Source organism: Eurosta solidaginis, chromosome 3 (assembly GCF_040869045.1).
Source record: "Eurosta solidaginis isolate ZX-2024a chromosome 3, ASM4086904v1, whole genome shotgun sequence".
NCBI lineage: Eukaryota > Metazoa > Arthropoda > Insecta > Diptera > Tephritidae > Eurosta > Eurosta solidaginis.
Window position 1 is genome coordinate 33,710,865 of NC_090321.1, and position 23,499 is coordinate 33,734,363.

At 37.8% G+C, this 23,499-nt stretch overlaps 2 protein-coding genes and 2 non-coding genes across 10 annotated transcripts in view; 1 reads left to right on the top strand and 3 right to left on the bottom strand.

The window, feature by feature from the left end:
• Nucleotides 1-1,414: 1,414 nt before the first annotated feature.
• On the bottom strand, nucleotides 1,415-2,818 carry LOC137246322 (uncharacterized). The gene is made up of 2 exons (XM_067777431.1): nucleotides 2,249-2,818; nucleotides 1,415-2,191 (listed from the first exon to the last, which is right to left on the bottom strand). The coding sequence occupies exons 1-2, from the start codon at nucleotides 2,787-2,789 to the stop codon at nucleotides 1,509-1,511; spliced, it is 1,224 nt and encodes a 407-aa protein (XP_067633532.1). The 5' UTR covers nucleotides 2,790-2,818; the 3' UTR covers nucleotides 1,415-1,508.
• Nucleotides 2,819-7,267: 4,449 nt separating this feature from the next.
• The window catches only part of ATP8A (ATPase phospholipid transporting 8A1), a 329,156-nt gene continuing 312,924 nt past the window's right edge, over nucleotides 7,268-23,499 (top strand). For 4 of the 7 annotated variants that reach the window (XM_067771379.1, XM_067771377.1, XM_067771380.1 and 1 more), the window contains exons 1-2: nucleotides 7,628-7,655; nucleotides 9,172-9,294. In XM_067771379.1, the coding sequence (XP_067627480.1) occupies nucleotides 7,643-7,655; nucleotides 9,172-9,294 (136 nt within the window). In that variant the 5' untranslated portion in view covers nucleotides 7,628-7,642. The other 3 variants (XM_067771372.1, XM_067771374.1, XM_067771373.1) reach the window with 3 other exon arrangements.
• On the bottom strand, nucleotides 14,558-14,631 carry TRNAI-AAU (transfer RNA isoleucine (anticodon AAU)). The gene has a single exon. It is a non-coding gene; the product is annotated as a tRNA-Ile (tRNA).
• TRNAI-AAU (transfer RNA isoleucine (anticodon AAU)) lies at nucleotides 22,269-22,342 on the bottom strand. Its single transcript has one exon. It is a non-coding gene; the product is annotated as a tRNA-Ile (tRNA).

Sequence of the window (23,499 nt, forward strand, 5' to 3'; positions counted from 1 at the left end):
AGACTTGAAATGATATTTAATTTAGAACCATGTTTAAACCAATAAAACTATTTTATTTCGACAATGACTACGGGCCCATGTGTTTGGGATGTGTAAGGCTGGATGCACATGACAAATTTGCATACAAAAGCTGTGTTTTCTTTCACATCTATATACATATACGCTTAAACTGTATATGTACTGCTAAGCGTTAAACTTTACATACACTTCTGCGCACAAAATTAATGTGTACTCTTAAATTTCAATACGCATTATACTCCAGTGCAACTGAAAAATGTGTTAATGTCAAAGATTTAAAAAAATAAAAAAATGTTTATCCTCAGTTTCGACATCAAAGTGTACAGATTGCGTCAGTCTGTGTCGACTGCTGAGTAGAATACCAACCTATCTCAGCTGCCGTTCCGAAAACGGCCTATCTCAGAAAATGTTTGAATGACGCCCTATTTTAGAATTTGGTGTAATTACGCCCTATCTCAGAATTTTGTCCAAAAACGCCATATCTGAGCTTAAATTCGATACATTTAGACATAAAATGGGGCGTTTATGAAAAAAAATCTGAGACAGGTCGTTTTTCAACCGAATTCTGGAATAGGGCGTTATTGAAAGAAATTTTGAAATAGGGAGTTATTAACAAATATTTATATATCGGCGATCCACATTTCAGTTGTTCGCGGGGAAGACTAACATTTTACACGCGAGAAGCTGATATGTGTTAATCTTCCACGCGAACAACTGAAACGTGCTAGTCTTCCACGCGAACAAGCGAAACGTGTTAGTTCTCCATGCGAAAAACGAATTGTGCTATTTTTCCATGAGAATTGAAACGTGTTAGTCTTGCATGGCACCGAGGATATATGTAGGGCGTTTTGGAACTGGCAGCTGAGCTCTTTATTAACCGGCCAATTTATTTTAACCTAATTTAAATTGTGTTTTTTCGCTTATCTTTCGATTTGTTAGCTTTGCAAAGTTAATTTGTCAAAGCGGAGGGCGGGCTGGCCTAGGTTTCATATGGTCAAAACAAATCGTTCCTGAGATGGTCCGGCTAGTATCTTAATGGTGCATGTTACCGGATCTGCATCCGGCAAAGGACCATCAACATCGATAACACTCCCCAAGGCTTTCGGGGAGTGTCTTTATCGCTACAACAACAACAGAAGCTAACTCTGGGTTAAAAATATAACTGGCACTTCAGGATGTGAGCCTAAAAAAGGTTTCAGATAAAGTAAGCGCGGTTGAAACACTGTTTCTCGTAAATTGCATCGATGAATATAATTCATCTCCTCGCATCTCTAAGTTACTGAATTTGTTCCCTGTGTTCTAAATAAATTTAAAGAGATGCATTTTAACCATCATAAAATAAAGAACGATGAGTAGAAATAAGCTAATGCATCGGATGGAGCCTTAGGTTGTCATATAGTATTAAATCAATATATGAACTTGGAAGTCCAAGAGCAAAAGCTACATACATCCAGTTCTTTTATTTTTTTTTTTTTCAATTACATCCATTATTATTTTAAAACATCTCCTGCTACGGCAGGCACTTCTTGCACAACTTTCCTGAAATCAGAAACATTACAGCAGATGACACCTCCCTTCTTCACGGATTCCGATAACCAGGCAACTTCGCCACATTTACTCTCACATATAGGTACATGAGTTACTGCCGATACACTACTCTCCACCGCATTCAAAGGTGCATCATTGTATACACCAAAAGCCATTGCCTTATCATCCTCTTTCACAACCATCCACAAAAGTTCGGATACAGGGAATTTGCCGTGTTCGCCCGCTGCCGGTTGTAGATAGAGCTCCATCTGCTCAGCATTGGAACCATACAATATCTGCTTGCCATGACTACCGACATAAATGTGAAGAGGTATACTTTTAGTGGCGCGTTGATGTGCGACTATATCCTCCTTTAGTGTTGTCCACGCTGTGAGATCATCATGTTCAACGAGATAATTCCAACCCAATTTCTTGACAGCATGAAATTGTGGACTGCTCAAGAAGAAATCATCAACATAGTTTGCCTTGTGTAGGAAAGGCGCACGTTTCAAATGCAGAGTTTGACGTATACGCTCATAGATTTCATCAAAATGTAGACCACGGAAGAGTTCACTTTTGTAACGTCCGTCGGGGTGGCGCTGTTTGGTTAGATAATCCTTGGGTAGCTGCTGTAAGTCGGAGGTATCTGTAAGCAGATTTTTTTAAAGTTTGATGTAGTGTCTTCTACACCTTTAAAACTTACCCACATCACCGAGTTTAATATGCGCAAAAATAGTACGTCCTTCATGCTCGTCGTAACATGCTTCACCGATTATATGCGTCATGTGATCTTTTGGATTTACATAGCCGAATTTCACAGCGGTCCATGACGGATCGGTACAACCATTTACCGGGCTAATGACTTCCTCAACAACCCGCAAATCGCAACCGAATTGGTCAATAGGTTTCTTTGCTTTTTTTGCCTCTGATAGCGCATCACTCACAGGGCTGAACTTATTGCCATCTTCACATTTAACATTTAAAACCTCGACACGATTATAGTTCCTTAAATAATTGGGTCCACATGAGAGTGTGGCCTCTGCACCGACAGGTATATGTACACTGGTTGAGTGTTGCTCAGCATCGACTTGTGTGGGATAAAGTTCGCCATTAGCTTTATAGATCAATGGCCACTGAACACGATTGTAATGAATGGAAGCTACTGGAACAATACATTCGTTAAGCGTTTTAGCCTTGGCTAGTGAAAGACAAAGAAGTAGAAAACCTATAGCGACTAAGCCCATTATGTGTTGGTGACTGTTTGACTGAGATTTTATGAGCGACATGCAATTTTATTCAAACTAGAAAAAATATTCGAGACCTTCTTATCAGTTTAAGTGATGGCCCTGCCTCTCGTTTACACCCTGGATTGAGATTAACTGCACCTTCTTGGGATTTTTATACGTCTTTTTGGGTATATGTTGACAGCAAAATATTAATAATTGATAAGGTCAATAATCCATTATATATATAGATATATGTATGTATGTGTTATGTTCAATTATACATTGTAGCAACTACATCCAAAGTTGGCTTCCATTCAGCTAAAAAGAGCTTAAGGCCAAACTTCCCTGCAATAATCTGGAAGCCAGTTTCTCATAATCAAGTATGGGGATGTTTCTGTTTTTCTTTCCAGGAATGGCTACGAAATTGTTAGTATTTTTTTCGCTCGTTACTTGGAGAGCATCTTCCTGATTGAGCTTATCTTAGACAGTTGTGGGAGTGTACAATAGCGTACAGCACCACCCGTTTAAAAATTATTTTAAATATTTATCAGATTATTATAAGTGGACTTTTTGGTGCAGCTATTCCCCCGCTATTGATTTTGCATTTGTTGTCATGGCAAAACCCTCCCAAGGGTGTACAGGGCTGTTACCCTTAGCCGATATGAGCCTGTGTACTCCGGTACTCTGCTAAACCTTCGGATCGTCCCATCTTGCTTATTTGTTCTACAAAATATATTTAAAGTCAAAAATGTCACTTAGTGAGAGATGAGAGGCGTCATAACCGTAGATTAGATATCTAGTTGCGCTTTCACGTTGCGACATCTAAAGCTGGAGACATTGGTGCTTTATCGGTAACCGTATCGGTAACCTTTTAACAGCTGATCCGACCAACCTTATGAGAATCAATGCAATCGATTATTGGTGCCGCTAAGGTCGTAACCGTATCGTAGCCAACCAATTGGGTTTTGGTTTACCGTCGTAACGGTAAACAGCTCATTACGTTAGGGATACGACTACAGCGATACGACAAACGGCACCAATGACTCCAGCTTAAACCTTATCCATGTTGGGCTAGCCCATCGGCCATTTTGTTTCCATTTTTCTGTTTCTGTATGTTGCGATGGCATAAAGTAAAGAAACGCTATATAGACTCATCACGATCATGACCCACTCTATAAATGCTAGCCATTCTCAAAGTTATCGTTGTGGATCCTAGAGCCTGAAGAGCTGTCCGGTCATCCGAGAATAGACCAATCGTAGGCGTACATATCGCACACCTTGATCAGCAGGAAACTAACTCAAAAATCTGAATTCTCGAAATTATGAGCATCACCAGGCTTCCCAATTCAATACCCGTCGACTTGTATACTCGATTTACTAGCACCTCCACTAAATAGCACATACCACTAAATAATTATACATCGATAATGCAGTTCAGTAACAATTTCATTTCCCTTAAGGCTACATCCGTTATGAAGTTTTACCTGCTACAAATTGAAAATCGAACGAAACTGCTGCGAACAGCTGATTAACAACAGTGCTGTCAACTATTCACTTTAACCGCTTATCATTCTATTTGCCTTCCCATCCCATATACACATAAGAAATTTCATATATCCCAGCAAACAATATTAATAGCACTTCTTTCATGCACATTACGACTATATATTGAAGAATTAATTCTTTTATATATCTGCTTTGTACTACATTCGGTACATCCGCACCCTTTTCGAGCATAATGCGTCTCACAGTCAGAATGACTTATGGCAGTTTTCCTAATTGCCGGTTACCACTTACAAACAGTTTATTTGACAGAAATTGTTCGGTTAGTGGTAATCAGACATTGAATAATCGCTCTAAGGCCCGTTTTTTCTATATCTGCGGGTAACGCCAACTGGCTCTTTATTTGGCAAAAACTGTGGATGGTGAAAACGACCATAAGCGTTTAAATTTGATAATTGTTAAATGTGATTGAATTAATGACCCATTTGGTGAATTTTAAGCAGGAGTCGTTGCTATTGCATGCAGATCATATCCAGTACATACGATAGCTGAATTATTACAGGAGTTACAGCTTTCGAATTGTGCTGAAAAACTCAGTCTACGGCCCAAAGATAGTCCAGACACAACAATTTTATCCCGTTGGGTAGTTTGCTTTCCTCTTTTGCATTTGTAGATTAAAGTATACTGATAACGGCGTTCACCGGCGCGATCTAGCGAAGGTATGACTCAGTGTGGATTAGACTTAGGGCTTCTTTACGCGTATCTGGATCAAACGACTGAGTTGGTAGGTGCCAGACCTCATCATAGCGCTTGCGGAGCCATTTCCAGAGTAACCTTTGGAATTTGCCAAGCTGGAAAATTCAGCGAGATTGGGTAGATAGCTATTTATTTTTAAAACTACTTCATATTTCCAGCCCACGGCTTAGGAACTGATTGTAACTCCTTCTGGTGTCGGAAGGGAGCTTGATATAAAGAAATTAAACAAAAGGGGGATGGGACATAGCCCTAGGCTTTCAGGTTTCGTCTGAATTAAATCGACGCGTCCCATTTTTTTAGACAAAGGGGAAGGATTGAACCTTTTTATATTTTGGAGTTGTTGTTATTGTTATAGCAGTGCTTTGCCCCATTGAGTATTTGAATTAGTGAATTTATTAAATTATTATCTTGAAGTAGTGTGTAGTAGTAAGCTATGCTGTTTAAATATGAAAAAAGCGAATCACGACCCTAGTTATAATTTTTTTTTTTGGAATACGTTAATTTAAAATGAAATTCTAACTTTCAATCTTTTCAAAAAAAATGGGTAAAGCCAATATGCAGAAATATATTTGCCGTATATTGATATTTATGATGATGTCAAGAGTACCAATGAATAAGGAACAGACTTAACTCGACTTTACATACCCATTTTAGTCCTTCAACGGGCGAAATATGACAAATCCTTTTACATAGTCGAATGTAAAAAAAGTATTCAAAGAAAAAAAAAACGGTTAAAACAACCTAAGGTAAGATAATGCGAGGCGCAGCTTCATAGACGCCTACTAGATATGGCATGCAGCTACAATTTCTCTACGTGTCAAGATTTGCACATGAAGCTACTTTCAAGCGTCCCTAAAAAACGCCAGCAGTTATTGAAAAACTAATAAATTAAACTGTTTCAGGTATATTAGTCCTTGAAACAAAAGGAAAACAGGTAGGAACCGTTGTGTGTATCCCCGTGTTTTTATAAATTATGGAAGGTAACTTAACACCACCGGAAATTTGTGAAAAGAGCGATTTCTAATTTTCAACAATTTTTAGCCTTTCAATTGCGTGAACACTGTCGAATCGAGCTCTTTTGATGTTAAAAACGTTTTCTTACTTTGGAAAAATATAAACTTCACGCAGTTTTATTAACTAAGATAGCACTTTCTAACTAACCACACAAAATTTGCATACAAAAAAATTTTAACAAACGTCTTGTTCTTCGTACGCCTAGCGATCAACATTGTGTACGCTTAGCTACATCAAGTTTTCTTGCAGTTCACGCTTTGTTTTAAGCTCTCCAATCAATGTGTTCGACATCAAAGCATCTTCCCTAAAGCCGAGCCACGATGAAGTTTTTTATATATGTACATAGATGCGTTCAACGCAGTTTTATGCATAACACTAACATCGCCACAATCACGCAAAGATGCTGCGTTTGTCAATATAAGATAACTTCAGGCTTGGCAATTGAAGTTTATTTTGCCTTACCCAGTCACATACAAAATTTCACGAAGAATTGTTATAATCATTCTCACTATAGAAGAAATATTCCCACTATACAAGAAAAATACTTGCTAATATATTTTGTGTTCTATTCATTTGTTAAAATGCAGTTTTTAACTGTGAAAAATGTTAGAAAAGTACCAACGAGTGGAAAAAATTATTTCACTTGCAAAGTGTGAAAGCACCCGTACCCAAAGCAAATGTCGAATTCTTCTTGCTTTGCTTGCAATAAAAGTTGGCAGTTGGGTACTTTTTCATGTCAGATGGTGCCAGTGTCGCTCAATCTGCCGTTGTCTTTGTATACGCGCAATCTCCTCATCATGCATAAAATTGCGTTAAACGCTTCTATATGTATAAAAAGCTACTTATGTGACGGGGCTTTAAAACCTATAATTTTAAAGCGGAGTCATTGGTGCTATTTGTCGTATCGCTGTAGTCGTATCCCTAACGTTATCAGCTGTTTATCGTTACGGCGGAAAACCAAAAACCAATTGGTTGGCTGCGATACGGTTACGACCTTAGCGGCACCAATAATCGATTGCATTGATTCCCATAAGGTTGGTCGAATCAGCTGTTATAAGGTTACCGATACGGTTACCGATAACGCACTAATGTCTGCAGCTTTAAGCGCAACCACCATTCCTAAGTATGTGATTTACATTGTTTGCTGGGTATACATTCTCCTTCCACAACCAGCTGTATTTGGCGCTCAGTTATCAAAAATTTTGTTGTGCTGCTGTTTCTATACTTTGCTTATGCATTCGTTCGTTATTGCGCTTTGAAAGTTTCGTTGAAAATAAAATTAATTGCACTTTGTTAGAGTGCAACGAGCTGAGCATTTGTTTCCCTTAAAACGATGCAATTTTCCAAGAAAATTTTTAAAATCTGCATACAAAGAGTGCAGCCGGTAGTGCTTAGTGAAATTAAAGCATAGTGAGAGTACCTAGTTAACTGTGAATTAAAGTGTTTGTTATCAGCAGTAGAGTCCGTGAAGGTAAAGAAAAGAGAATTTATACAAAAAAGTTTCTCAAGTTAAATTTGTGATGTGTAAAGGGCACCTCCACTGCTGCTGGCTTTATCAGTCCGAATAGATAATAGAATAACCTTTGTGTACATATTTGATGAAGTATTTAGGTACGACACTGTGTACAAATTTAGAGACTTACATCCTTATGTTTGTTTATCTAAATCAGAGCTAATGTCATGCGCAGCACTCGTGGATATAAAAATAATTACATACATATGTACATGCCAATGTGTTTACATACATATGTACGAGCATGTATATTAGACTGGATCGATTTATTAACCGATTTTTCGATAGGATTTGGGCTCGGGAAAAAAAGTTCCACTACGCATACCGAAAAAAGTAATTTTCGAGCCTGCGAATTTTATTTTTTTGACTTTTTTTCGACTTTGATTTTTAAGGTTTTTTTCATGACCTGCTAAAAAAATTTGGTAACGTTTTACAAGACGGTGCACCACCTAATTTTTATCGAAAATTATCAAAGGTGGTATCAAAAGACGCGTCTCGACCTCCGTTTTAAGAACCCTAAAGCGGAAATCAAAGTATTTATTTCTGTCAAAAGATATAAGCAAAAAATCTGTTGAAATTTTAATGTGGTTGTTGTTTTTTGGCAGATTTGTTGTACACACACACATACTAATGCAGAAAGGTGTTCTACGCGCTTTTAGTTTGATTCCCAAACCGGTGTCGGACCCACCCATGATAATTTTTTATAAGCGCGGCCGAAGGCCGCCAACGCAGAAATGTGTTCTATGCAAAAAAACCGTGGATCGGGCCCCATATTTCGGATCCTCTAGGGGTCATTTTACGGTTTTTTGTACATAACTTTCGACAGAAATAAAATATTTGATTTCCGCTTTCGGATTCTTCAAACGTAGGTCGAGACGGGCCACCTTTGATCATTTTCGATAAAAATTAGGTGATGCACCGTCTTGTAAAACGTTACCAAAAATTTTAATTTGATTGTATATAGTATCTACATATATAAAAAAATTTTTTTTTTTCAAAAAAATGTTATCGACAACGTTTTTAGCGGACATTTTTGGGTCGGACAGGGTATACATATGAAAATTTTTTTTACTAGGTCATGAAAAAAATCTTAAAAATCAAAGTCGAAAAAAAGTAAAAAAAAAAATTCGCAGACTCGAAACTTATTTTTTTGGGTATGCGTAGTAGAACTTTTTTTCCTGAGCCCAAATCCTATCGTCAAATCGATGGCGCGATATCGGTAAACTTTCGCCCATACAAATCGACCCACCCTAATATACATAAATAATAGTGTTCAAGTTTTTGATATTCCTTAATTTTTCTTAGGTTCGGTACAGTGAAATCTATGATAAAATATATGTTCGTGCAACAAATAGAAAAACGAAAAACATTTTTACTTATTTATTTCCGGTTTTCGGTGCAACGGTCGCTGTTTGTTTGGCTGTTGGCGAAGCCCCAACAGTGCGCGCTTCATAAAAACCGCCCCCTTTATTTTGCGGTTCATATATTTTCCAATGCGTTTTCTTTAATCGTCGCGGCCGTTGGCGTTGTTGTCAAATCTACATTGGTCTATATCAACAAGTTTCAATCGAAGTATTTTATGTTTACGAATTTTAAACGAGTTCAATTTTATAGCTATGCCATTACAATCGATACGATCGCATCTTTCCTATCGTCGCCAGAATGATGATGCAGAAGTCTCTGTTGTTGGTGGTCATCAGCGTAGACGTCTGGAATATGAAGGTATTAGCGGAAGAGGTGAGTACAGGCAATGATTTATAACTAGAGGTGGTTTCATACAGGGAAACTCATTGCAGTTGAGAGAGCTAAATGCCCTGCCAAACAGATGGTCCAACTAACCTTATAAAAATCAATGTACTAAGTCAACAGTGCCATACCATAACGTCCCAGCCGTAGCAGAGAATGCTTGATAAACTTGTCATATCCGTATCATATACAACAGCTGATCCAACCAACCTTATGAAAATCAATATATAAAGTGCGATTACAATTTATTCATTAACTAAATAAATACTCATTTAAAATTCGCAGTAAAAGATAAAACAAAGTCTTAAAATTTAAGTTTACCTGAAAAATCTTAAATTCCCCAAATAAAGATTCAATTTTCTATTTGAGTTGGTGAATTTATTAAATTATTACATATTTTATTTTTTGTTTTGGATACGCTTTGACTCAGTGATTTATTAATTGTGCAATTTGATTTAAATTTCATGAATTTTTTTTTAATGAAATTTATCACATTTTTTAGGTTAAGTCACCAATAACAGATGCCAATAGATATGGTTCAGCAAAAATATGGTTATGACTAAAGGGCCAATTAAACTTCCTTAACCCTAACGTCATAGTCATAACCATATTTTTACTTATCCATATCAAATTGGCATCAGTTATTGGTGCCTTAACCTAAAAATCGTGAAAATTTCATAAAAGTGAAGAAAACGCAAACAATTAAAACATATATCACAAAAAATAAGGCTCTTAATCAAAACGTATCCAAAACAATAAATAAAATCTAAAAAAAGTTAATAAATTCTCCAACTCAAATATTTTTAGGTTACGGATATGGCAAAAAACCAAACACCAATTGGTTGGCTATGATATTTTTATGGATTTAGCGTTATTGTATGGCACCATTAATCGATTACAGTGATTTCCATAAGGTTGGTTCGATCAGCTGTTTTATCCGGTTATGGATAAGTCACCATTAATTGGCCTTTAAGCCCTTATGACTATTACAACTTTGCCAGGGTCCTGAAAGAAAATATGCACCGCTATCTGTTTCTTGACGGATACTGGTCGCCTCCCTACGGTATGCTTTCGAACAATGAGTCTCCTTGCAACTAATATCTTATACAAATACCCTCTAAAAGTAACATGCACAATCTCTTTATGTATTACATCTTTGATTGTAAACGAGCAGTGATAAAAACCTTCAGATCACCCTAAACTATATTAATTTCATTTGAGGATGGTATCTATTTCAAATATATTCATTATATCATCTTCCCTTTCCTTTTAGCTTTCTTTCTCTCTAGCTATCTCCGTTATTTCACTTTATACCTATCTCCTATTAACTGTACATCTCCCTTTCTGAATCTAGATCGCCTCCTCCCTCCTATATTTGAACAAAGTTCCTTCATCCCTCCCGGTATAGTAGACTAGGGCACTCGAAATATGTTTTAGAAAAAGTTCGTTGGATCCCATTTATTCCCTTCAATCTAGAAGATATAGGCATACATACATATGTATGTACATAATTACATAGTTTCACAAATATGTAGTAGATCGCATCTCAACTTGAATAAAACAGAACAGCTATGTATGTGTGCATGTATTGGAATGAATCAGCAAACAAAATATAAATTTAGGTTGATTTGATGATTCAAATATCCACACGATAAAAGAGAGATAACAAATGCGCTTATCAAACCCTATATAACGCAAGACTTTGAGTAGATCCAAGCCAGTACTGTTGCCTTCACTTAGAAAGCAAATGCCATATGTAACAAAACACAGTCGACGAACCGTCCTAAGTGTGGCTCTCTGTTATGCTAATTTAACTTAACACATATTATTGTCCAAATTTGGAGGCCTATTTTTATGACCTGAACCCAAAGCCCAGAACTGCCATATATCCTTCCTAGTAAGTATTGCATATGCTCAAAATTATATAGAATCGCCCGGGGTTTAGGTTTGGAGGCTCGGCAGCTAGTTCACTAACACAGTCAATCACAGCACGCTAATGCAAGACTTGGAAAGGTCGACCCTTCCTCCCAGTCTCAAAAGGTGGACTGCAAATTATCTGTGTGTGTCGGCAAGCATCGGTCCAGTTCAAACTCCAGAAGAATTAAAAAGGAGGTGCCGCAGGGTGGTGTCTTATGCCCACTTTTGTTAAATTTTTACATATCGAAGCTCCCTGCCCCAATAGAAGAAGTAACCATTGTGTCGTACGCCGACGACTGCACGATAATGGCAAAAGGCTCTCACCCTTTCATTAATGAACTTTGCTGTAAAATCAACGAATATCTCCCTAGTAGTTCACACTGACAACGTGGGCGTGGCAAATGTCAATATTCATTATTGAACATCCAGGTCGATGGCATTGCGCTTTTGATTGTCTTACACTCAAAAATACTGAGAGTGACGTTCGATCAGGCCCTGAATTTTGGCGAGCATGCAGCCGGATATAGATCCGGTACGTTCGGTTACCAGCAGCATCAAGGTATCAGTCTTACCATCTCGGGAAGGATTTAATATAAACAAATTAAACCTTCTAGGCCATACCGCCAACCCAAAGAGACCCTGATAACCACCTATAAAGCAATTGGCTGGCCGCTTGTAAGTATGCTACGCCATGCCCGTCTAAACACCACACTCAGAACTGCCACGGGATATCATCTTCTGTCAACATAACATCATCTGCGCAGTGAGTCGGGAATACTCCCCATAAAGGACAAAAATGAAATGCGAACAAAGAGTTTCTGCTGAATACGCAGAATCCTGGGCATCCCAACATACATCTGACTGAAGAGGCTTGGCCTCCCAGGAACTTAGGAAGTCATCTCTGCAAGCGCTATGAAGAAATTTCACAAAAAGCCGGCAAGTTATTATGCCAATAAATCCCCGTTGTACCCCGATCCTAATAACGAATATCCTAAGCTCGCAGTTGAGGAAAGCAATATCCGGCAGACTCTCGTCATCCTGGCACCATTTAAATCTAGATACTGGGAAAGGTAAAACTGCCACTTATCCATAATACTACGTACTCAATGAGACTGTGTGAGGTCCTCACGAACCGGCCCGTTCGATCTAACCTCCACTTATTCAGAATCAATCCCGACATACCCAATCTATGTCATAGCATGCAACGCTTCCCTACATAACACAAACCCACTTTTTCATTGCAATGTGGAACCAACGGCTCCAACAGCCGTATCTCTTGTTCCAACCCTGTTGAAACTGCAAGTTTCCCCATACTATCTTTAGAGGATATTGAAGGCGAAGCACAACTACCAAAACAAAAACAACTGAGGAGACACATTTCACGTTTATCTAAAAAATCGCGAATCCTAGTAACTCTAAAATAAAACGTTTGCTTCCTTGACCATTCTCAATACTAATTGAATGTCTTTAATTATGTTCATTATGAGCTAAATCGAATTAAAACAAAATTTCTAAGGTGTGTTGAAGCACTGGAAGCTTAACTAATGATTTCAGTGTCACGTTTATGTACTATGTATAAGGAAAACGCCAAAAAAGAAATATTTAATGTGCGTTAATGCGACGAATGTTTTGCACGAAAACAATCACAATTGAAGGAAAGTACATATGGAGCTGAAGCTACTTACATGAATATAGCCCTGAAAGTACGCCAGCAGTTCTCATTAAAAATAAATTTAGATTACAAAAAGACACACCTAGAGCATACTCTTCGAATAAATTTCTTAGCTAGTAAACAAAACAGACGGTTTGTTAATTCGAATTAGCTCACTTGATTTAAAATTATCTTTTGAACCAGCGATAGTATGGATGAAATTCATTAACATATTACTTACTTTGCCATCGCTATTTTAAAGTAGCAGCTTAAATGTTGACAGTCGGTTTTCGCTCAGAAGCTTTCGAACATTGTGAATTCATACAAGTGGCGAATGTTTGAAAAAAACGTTCACAATAGTAAACAGCCTCTACCACCTATTCAATCGCTGTTCGATTACTTAAATTATTTGCCAAAAGTGTTTTTCAAACTGGCATATTGCATTATTTACATAATTTAAATTCTTGCTTAACTGGCTGATATATCTTATTTAGTAGCTAGATTTTACAAATTAAAGTCAATATTTAGTCTGACATTCTGTATACACAATTAAAAGAAAAGCTGATTTGAAACACAAATGGGCGATTCATGGTACTTCAATTTAATAACGGCGGGAAAAAAACAAAACTTTCTTCCATTCTCTGGCCATTCGCGACAGCCATTCTCCCTGTCAGCTATTATTTGACAGGTAGGTATGGCTATGGAGGAATAGAAAGATTTTTCGCTTGTATGAATTCACAATGTTTTCGACGAAGGCTTTTCCATATTCATAATTTTCCAAGTCCATACTGTCTGCTGTGAAGAGTACATTTGGATCAAATGAAGCACTGACAGCTGAATTCACTGCAGGGAGAATGTGAAGTAGCCCCAGCGGGTTAGGGGGTCAGAATATACCCGCGGTAGATATGCCTGTCGTAAGAGGCGACTAAAATACCAGATTCAAGGGGCTGTGTAGCGCAACCCATCAGGTTGCCAGCGCAATATATAGCTTCTCCAAACCCAATTGTCAACCTCACCTATCCGCGGCGAATCCTGTTTCACTAACAGACGAGGCTCTGGCGACCCCAAGCTCCTCATGGAACTTGGGGGTGGGGAGGGATGGATGGCCTGAAGGTTTAACGTGGCCATACCGGATCTGTATCCGGCAAAGGACCATCACATCGATAACACTCCCCAATGCCTTCGGGGAGCAAATTTATCTCTAAAACAACAACAACAACAACAATGTGAAGTAAACGTCAAGTGTGTATGTCTTCGAATGATTGTGGCTGCCTGTCTACCTTTTAAGTTAGGGCTCCTTCCTTCATTGCACTTACATAAAACGAAACCACTCCTAGCTGTTAGTCTGACTGAATTAGCAAATTTTCTATCTTAATGATTTTCAAAAGTAGGTAAAAAGTAGCTATGTTTATAAAGTTTATCTACATAGTCAAGTATTGGTTAGTTTAAATTTTAAGTGTATTTGGCGCTTAATTATTTGCAGTCACGAAATGTTTACGCCAAAGATTTATCTTCTTTGGTATGCATGAAAAAAGTTCTTGTATGTGGATCGGTAGTAGATTTGTAGATGGATATAATTCCCAGAACTAATTTATAAACATAAATAAATTTTTTGAAATTTCCTAAATAGCATTTTCATAAATTTTAAGTATAAAAAAATGTTTACATATAGAAAAATAAGTACATTGGCCCATGAGGGGATCGAACCCGCGACCTTCGCGTTATTAGCACGACGCTCTAACCAACTGAGCTAATGGGCCATATTTATAATGGTGGCAAAGTTGGTATTTCAGTTTAGCAAAGAGAAAAGGCAAAATGTTCTCTATTATTATTCAATTTCAACAGAGACATAAAGAGAACGAATTGTGAGAGAGAGCGCATAAGCAATGATGCCATCGCATTAGGAAAAAATCACGCAAACTTAAATATATTTTTCCTTTACTCCAACGAAAGTTTTCTCTCGTGTGCCCGTACTAGTGTTGTTTGGATACCAATTTCTACTCGATACCCATACTCATTTGCCGTCTTTCAGTGAGTTTTACAGCTCCGGCTCACGCTCAATTCTCACGGCAATGCTCTGGATCATTGAGAGACTTGAGAAGCAGATGTCGTAAAATTTTCGCATACGTGAAATGTGATAGGCAGATGTCGCCGCTGTTGTTCATTTAACTCATACGGCGAAAGGCTAAGCAGCGACATCTATTTTTGAAAAAGTAGGTATATTAAAGGCCGCGTTGCCAACCTAAAAAGAAGTAATTAACAAATTATCTGGCTCACAAATTGAACCAGACTTCTATCTGGATTTATCTGGCTCAAATCGTTGTTGTTGCATTTACATGCAAACATATTTATCTGGCTCAGGATTTTGCCACCGGATGATAGCTATTTAAAAGGATCGCGGAAAGTTATCGATACTCAAAATTGAGCTCAAAGGCCGTTTGCATTGATCAATTTTCCTATTCAATATTTAACAAGAAAGGAAGGTTAAGTTCGGGTGTAACCGAACATTACATACTCAGTTGAGAGCTATGGTGACAAAATAAGGGAAAATAACCATGTAGGAAAATGAACCGAGGGTAACCCTGGAATGTGTTTGTATGACATGTGTATGAAATGAAAGGCATTAAAGAGTATTTTATGAGGGAGTGGGCCATAGTTCTATAGGTGGACGCCATTTAGGGATATCGCCATAAAGGTGGATAAGGGTTGACTCTAGAATTTGTTTGTACGATATGGGTATCAAATGAAAGGTGTTAATGATTATTTTAAAAGGGAGTGGGCCTTAGATCTATAGGTGGACGCCTTTTCGAAATATCGGCATAAAGTTGGACCAGGGGTGACTCTAGAATTTGTTTGTACGATATGGGTATCAAATGAAAGGTGTTAATGAGTATTTTACAAGGGAGGGGGACTTAGATCTATAGGTGGACGCCTTTTCGAGATATCGCCATAAAGGTGGACCAGGGGTGACTCTAGGTATTAAGGAGTATTTTAAAAGGGAGTGGGCCTTAGTTCACTAGGTGGATGCCTTTTCGAGGAATCGCCAAAAAGGTGGACCAGAGGTGACTGTAGAATGTCTTTGTACCAAGTGGGTATCAAACTAAAGGTATTAATGACGGTTCTGAAAGGGAGTGGCCCTTAGTTGTATATGTGAAGACGTCAATAAAGCAATTCAATCAACATGTTTCATCCCTTCTTTCGTATTTGGTATAGAATTATGACATTTTTTTCATTTTTGGAAATTTTCGATATCGAAAAAGTGGTCATAGTTGGATTTCGCCCATTTTTAACACCAAGATAAATTGAGTTCAGATAAGTACGTGAACTTAGTTTAGTAAAGATATATCGATTTTTGCTCAAGTTATCGTGTTAACGGCCGAGCGGAAGGTCAGACGGTCGACTCTGTATAAAAACTGGGCGTGGCTTCAACCGATTTCGCCCATTTTCACAGAAAACTGTTATCGTCATAGAAGCTTTGCTCTTACCAAATTGCATAAGGATTGGTAAATTTTTGTTCGAATTATGGTATTAAAAGTATTCTAGACAAATTAAAAGAAAAAGGGCGGAGCCACGCCCATTTTGAAATTTTCTTTTATTTTTGTATTTTGTTGCACTATATCATTACTGGAGTTGAATGTTGACATAATTTACTTATATACTGTAAAGATATTGACCTTTTTCATAAAATTTGACTTGTGCTAATTTTTATTAGGCACACATATAGTAATAGGAGTAATGTTCCTGCCAAATTTCATCATGATATCTTCAACGGCTGGTAAATTACAGCTTGCAAAACTTTGAAATTACCTTCTTTTAAAAGTGGGCGGTGCCTTGCCCATTGTCCAAAATTTTACTAATTTTCTATTTTGCGTCATAAGTTCAACCCACATACCAAGTTTCATCGCTTTATCCGACTTTGGTAATGAATTATCGCGCTTTTTCGATTTTTCGAAATTTTCGATACCGAAAAAGTGAGCGTGGTTATAGTCCGATATCGTTCATTTTGTATAGCGATCTGAGATGAGGGCCCAGGAACCTACATACCAATTTTCATCAAGATATCTCAAAATTTACTCAAGTTATCGTGTTAACGGACAGACGGACGGACGGACGGACGGACATGGCTCAATCAAATTTTTTTTCGATACTGATGATTTTGATATATGGAAGTCTATATCTATCGCGATTCCTTTATACCTGTACAACCAACCGTTATCCAATCAATTGTGCTGATTCAATGAACTCCGTGTTGGAGAAGCACACAAATGAAAACGGAGTAGAAGAGTGGAGAAGGGTACGGAGCAGAGGAAGTAAAAGAGCTCTCTCGCAGTACCGTGCAGCACTAAGAAATGTACAACGCTTGGGAGCAGTGGTCGACCCAACAGAAGTGGAGATCGAGCGCTTGAAATGGGTCCATGAGGCGGTAGAAGTACTTAAAGTAAAAGTCTTAAAATTTAAGTTTACCTGAAAAATCTTAAATTCCCCAAATAAAGATTCAATTTTCTATTTGAGTTGGTGAATTTATTAAATTATTACATATTTTATTTTTTGTTTTGGATACGCTTTGACTCAGTGATTTATTAATTGTGCAATTTGATTTAAATTTCATGAATTTTTTTTTAATGAAATTTATCACATTTTTTAGGTTAAGTCACCAATAACAGATGCCAATAGATATGGTTCAGCAAAAATATGGTTATGACTAAAGGGCCAATTAAACTTCCTTAACCCTAACGTCATAGTCATAACCATATTTTTACTTATCCATATCAAATTGGCATCAGTTATTGGTGCCTTAACCTAAAAATCGTGAAAATTTCATAAAAGTGAAGAAAACGCAAACAATTAAAACATATATCACAAAAAATAAGGCTCTTAATCAAAACGTATCCAAAACAATAAATAAAATCTAAAAAAAGTTAATAAATTCTCCAACTCAAATATTTTTAGGTTACGGATATGGCAAAAAACCAAACACCAATTGGTTGGCTATGATATTTTTATGGATTTAGCGTTATTGTATGGCACCATTAATCGATTACAGTGATTTCCATAAGGTTGGTTCGATCAGCTGTTTTATCCGGTTATGGATAAGTCACCATTAATTGGCCTTTAAGCCCTTATGACTATTACAACTTTGCCAGGGTCCTGAAAGAAAATATGCACCGCTATCTGTTTCTTGACGGATACTGGTCGCCTCCCTACGGTATGCTTTCGAACAATGAGTCTCCTTGCAACTAATATCTTATACAAATACCCTCTAAAAGTAACATGCACAATCTCTTTATGTATTACATCTTTGATTGTAAACGAGCAGTGATAAAAACCTTCAGATCACCCTAAACTATATTAATTTCATTTGAGGATGGTATCTATTTCAAATATATTCATTATATCATCTTCCCTTTCCTTTTAGCTTTCTTTCTCTCTAGCTATCTCCGTTATTTCACTTTATACCTATCTCCTATTAACTGTACATCTCCCTTTCTGAATCTAGATCGCCTCCTCCCTCCTATATTTGAACAAAGTTCCTTCATCCCTCCCGGTATAGTAGACTAGGGCACTCGAAATATGTTTTAGAAAAAGTTCGTTGGATCCCATTTATTCCCTTCAATCTAGAAGATATAGGCATACATACATATGTATGTACATAATTACATAGTTTCACAAATATGTAGTAGATCGCATCTCAACTTGAATAAAACAGAACAGCTATGTATGTGTGCATGTATTGGAATGAATCAGCAAACAAAATATAAATTTAGGTTGATTTGATGATTCAAATATCCACACGATAAAAGAGAGATAACAAATGCGCTTATCAAACCCTATATAACGCAAGACTTTGAGTAGATCCAAGCCAGTACTGTTGCCTTCACTTAGAAAGCAAATGCCATATGTAACAAAACACAGTCGACGAACCGTCCTAAGTGTGGCTCTCTGTTATGCTAATTTAACTTAACACATATTATTGTCCAAATTTGGAGGCCTATTTTTATGACCTGAACCCAAAGCCCAGAACTGCCATATATCCTTCCTAGTAAGTATTGCATATGCTCAAAATTATATAGAATCGCCCGGGGTTTAGGTTTGGAGGCTCGGCAGCTAGTTCACTAACACAGTCAATCACAGCACGCTAATGCAAGACTTGGAAAGGTCGACCCTTCCTCCCAGTCTCAAAAGGTGGACTGCAAATTATCTGTGTGTGTCGGCAAGCATCGGTCCAGTTCAAACTCCAGAAGAATTAAAAAGGAGGTGCCGCAGGGTGGTGTCTTATGCCCACTTTTGTTAAATTTTTACATATCGAAGCTCCCTGCCCCAATAGAAGAAGTAACCATTGTGTCGTACGCCGACGACTGCACGATAATGGCAAAAGGCTCTCACCCTTTCATTAATGAACTTTGCTGTAAAATCAACGAATATCTCCCTAGTAGTTCACACTGACAACGTGGGCGTGGCAAATGTCAATATTCATTATTGAACATCCAGGTCGATGGCATTGCGCTTTTGATTGTCTTACACTCAAAAATACTGAGAGTGACGTTCGATCAGGCCCTGAATTTTGGCGAGCATGCAGCCGGATATAGATCCGGTACGTTCGGTTACCAGCAGCATCAAGGTATCAGTCTTACCATCTCGGGAAGGATTTAATATAAACAAATTAAACCTTCTAGGCCATACCGCCAACCCAAAGAGACCCTGATAACCACCTATAAAGCAATTGGCTGGCCGCTTGTAAGTATGCTACGCCATGCCCGTCTAAACACCACACTCAGAACTGCCACGGGATATCATCTTCTGTCAACATAACATCATCTGCGCAGTGAGTCGGGAATACTCCCCATAAAGGACAAAAATGAAATGCGAACAAAGAGTTTCTGCTGAATACGCAGAATCCTGGGCATCCCAACATACATCTGACTGAAGAGGCTTGGCCTCCCAGGAACTTAGGAAGTCATCTCTGCAAGCGCTATGAAGAAATTTCACAAAAAGCCGGCAAGTTATTATGCCAATAAATCCCCGTTGTACCCCGATCCTAATAACGAATATCCTAAGCTCGCAGTTGAGGAAAGCAATATCCGGCAGACTCTCGTCATCCTGGCACCATTTAAATCTAGATACTGGGAAAGGTAAAACTGCCACTTATCCATAATACTACGTACTCAATGAGACTGTGTGAGGTCCTCACGAACCGGCCCGTTCGATCTAACCTCCACTTATTCAGAATCAATCCCGACATACCCAATCTATGTCATAGCATGCAACGCTTCCCTACATAACACAAACCCACTTTTTCATTGCAATGTGGAACCAACGGCTCCAACAGCCGTATCTCTTGTTCCAACCCTGTTGAAACTGCAAGTTTCCCCATACTATCTTTAGAGGATATTGAAGGCGAAGCACAACTACCAAAACAAAAACAACTGAGGAGACACATTTCACGTTTATCTAAAAAATCGCGAATCCTAGTAACTCTAAAATAAAACGTTTGCTTCCTTGACCATTCTCAATACTAATTGAATGTCTTTAATTATGTTCATTATGAGCTAAATCGAATTAAAACAAAATTTCTAAGGTGTGTTGAAGCACTGGAAGCTTAACTAATGATTTCAGTGTCACGTTTATGTACTATGTATAAGGAAAACGCCAAAAAAGAAATATTTAATGTGCGTTAATGCGACGAATGTTTTGCACGAAAACAATCACAATTGAAGGAAAGTACATATGGAGCTGAAGCTACTTACATGAATATAGCCCTGAAAGTACGCCAGCAGTTCTCATTAAAAATAAATTTAGATTACAAAAAGACACACCTAGAGCATACTCTTCGAATAAATTTCTTAGCTAGTAAACAAAACAGACGGTTTGTTAATTCGAATTAGCTCACTTGATTTAAAATTATCTTTTGAACCAGCGATAGTATGGATGAAATTCATTAACATATTACTTACTTTGCCATCGCTATTTTAAAGTAGCAGCTTAAATGTTGACAGTCGGTTTTCGCTCAGAAGCTTTCGAACATTGTGAATTCATACAAGTGGCGAATGTTTGAAAAAAACGTTCACAATAGTAAACAGCCTCTACCACCTATTCAATCGCTGTTCGATTACTTAAATTATTTGCCAAAAGTGTTTTTCAAACTGGCATATTGCATTATTTACATAATTTAAATTCTTGCTTAACTGGCTGATATATCTTATTTAGTAGCTAGATTTTACAAATTAAAGTCAATATTTAGTCTGACATTCTGTATACACAATTAAAAGAAAAGCTGATTTGAAACACAAATGGGCGATTCATGGTACTTCAATTTAATAACGGCGGGAAAAAAACAAAACTTTCTTCCATTCTCTGGCCATTCGCGACAGCCATTCTCCCTGTCAGCTATTATTTGACAGGTAGGTATGGCTATGGAGGAATAGAAAGATTTTTCGCTTGTATGAATTCACAATGTTTTCGACGAAGGCTTTTCCATATTCATAATTTTCCAAGTCCATACTGTCTGCTGTGAAGAGTACATTTGGATCAAATGAAGCACTGACAGCTGAATTCACTGCAGGGAGAATGTGAAGTAGCCCCAGCGGGTTAGGGGGTCAGAATATACCCGCGGTAGATATGCCTGTCGTAAGAGGCGACTAAAATACCAGATTCAAGGGGCTGTGTAGCGCAACCCATCAGGTTGCCAGCGCAATATATAGCTTCTCCAAACCCAATTGTCAACCTCACCTATCCGCGGCGAATCCTGTTTCACTAACAGACGAGGCTCTGGCGACCCCAAGCTCCTCATGGAACTTGGGGGTGGGGAGGGATGGATGGCCTGAAGGTTTAACGTGGCCATACCGGATCTGTATCCGGCAAAGGACCATCACATCGATAACACTCCCCAATGCCTTCGGGGAGCAAATTTATCTCTAAAACAACAACAACAACAACAATGTGAAGTAAACGTCAAGTGTGTATGTCTTCGAATGATTGTGGCTGCCTGTCTACCTTTTAAGTTAGGGCTCCTTCCTTCATTGCACTTACATAAAACGAAACCACTCCTAGCTGTTAGTCTGACTGAATTAGCAAATTTTCTATCTTAATGATTTTCAAAAGTAGGTAAAAAGTAGCTATGTTTATAAAGTTTATCTACATAGTCAAGTATTGGTTAGTTTAAATTTTAAGTGTATTTGGCGCTTAATTATTTGCAGTCACGAAATGTTTACGCCAAAGATTTATCTTCTTTGGTATGCATGAAAAAAGTTCTTGTATGTGGATCGGTAGTAGATTTGTAGATGGATATAATTCCCAGAACTAATTTATAAACATAAATAAATTTTTTGAAATTTCCTAAATAGCATTTTCATAAATTTTAAGTATAAAAAAATGTTTACATATAGAAAAATAAGTACATTGGCCCATGAGGGGATCGAACCCGCGACCTTCGCGTTATTAGCACGACGCTCTAACCAACTGAGCTAATGGGCCATATTTATAATGGTGGCAAAGTTGGTATTTCAGTTTAGCAAAGAGAAAAGGCAAAATGTTCTCTATTATTATTCAATTTCAACAGAGACATAAAGAGAACGAATTGTGAGAGAGAGCGCATAAGCAATGATGCCATCGCATTAGGAAAAAATCACGCAAACTTAAATATATTTTTCCTTTACTCCAACGAAAGTTTTCTCTCGTGTGCCCGTACTAGTGTTGTTTGGATACCAATTTCTACTCGATACCCATACTCATTTGCCGTCTTTCAGTGAGTTTTACAGCTCCGGCTCACGCTCAATTCTCACGGCAATGCTCTGGATCATTGAGAGACTTGAGAAGCAGATGTCGTAAAATTTTCGCATACGTGAAATGTGATAGGCAGATGTCGCCGCTGTTGTTCATTTAACTCATACGGCGAAAGGCTAAGCAGCGACATCTATTTTTGAAAAAGTAGGTATATTAAAGGCCGCGTTGCCAACCTAAAAAGAAGTAATTAACAAATTATCTGGCTCACAAATTGAACCAGACTTCTATCTGGATTTATCTGGCTCAAATCGTTGTTGTTGCATTTACATGCAAACATATTTATCTGGCTCAGGATTTTGCCACCGGATGATAGCTATTTAAAAGGATCGCGGAAAGTTATCGATACTCAAAATTGAGCTCAAAGGCCGTTTGCATTGATCAATTTTCCTATTCAATATTTAACAAGAAAGGAAGGTTAAGTTCGGGTGTAACCGAACATTACATACTCAGTTGAGAGCTATGGTGACAAAATAAGGGAAAATAACCATGTAGGAAAATGAACCGAGGGTAACCCTGGAATGTGTTTGTATGACATGTGTATGAAATGAAAGGCATTAAAGAGTATTTTATGAGGGAGTGGGCCATAGTTCTATAGGTGGACGCCATTTAGGGATATCGCCATAAAGGTGGATAAGGGTTGACTCTAGAATTTGTTTGTACGATATGGGTATCAAATGAAAGGTGTTAATGATTATTTTAAAAGGGAGTGGGCCTTAGATCTATAGGTGGACGCCTTTTCGAAATATCGGCATAAAGTTGGACCAGGGGTGACTCTAGAATTTGTTTGTACGATATGGGTATCAAATGAAAGGTGTTAATGAGTATTTTACAAGGGAGGGGGACTTAGA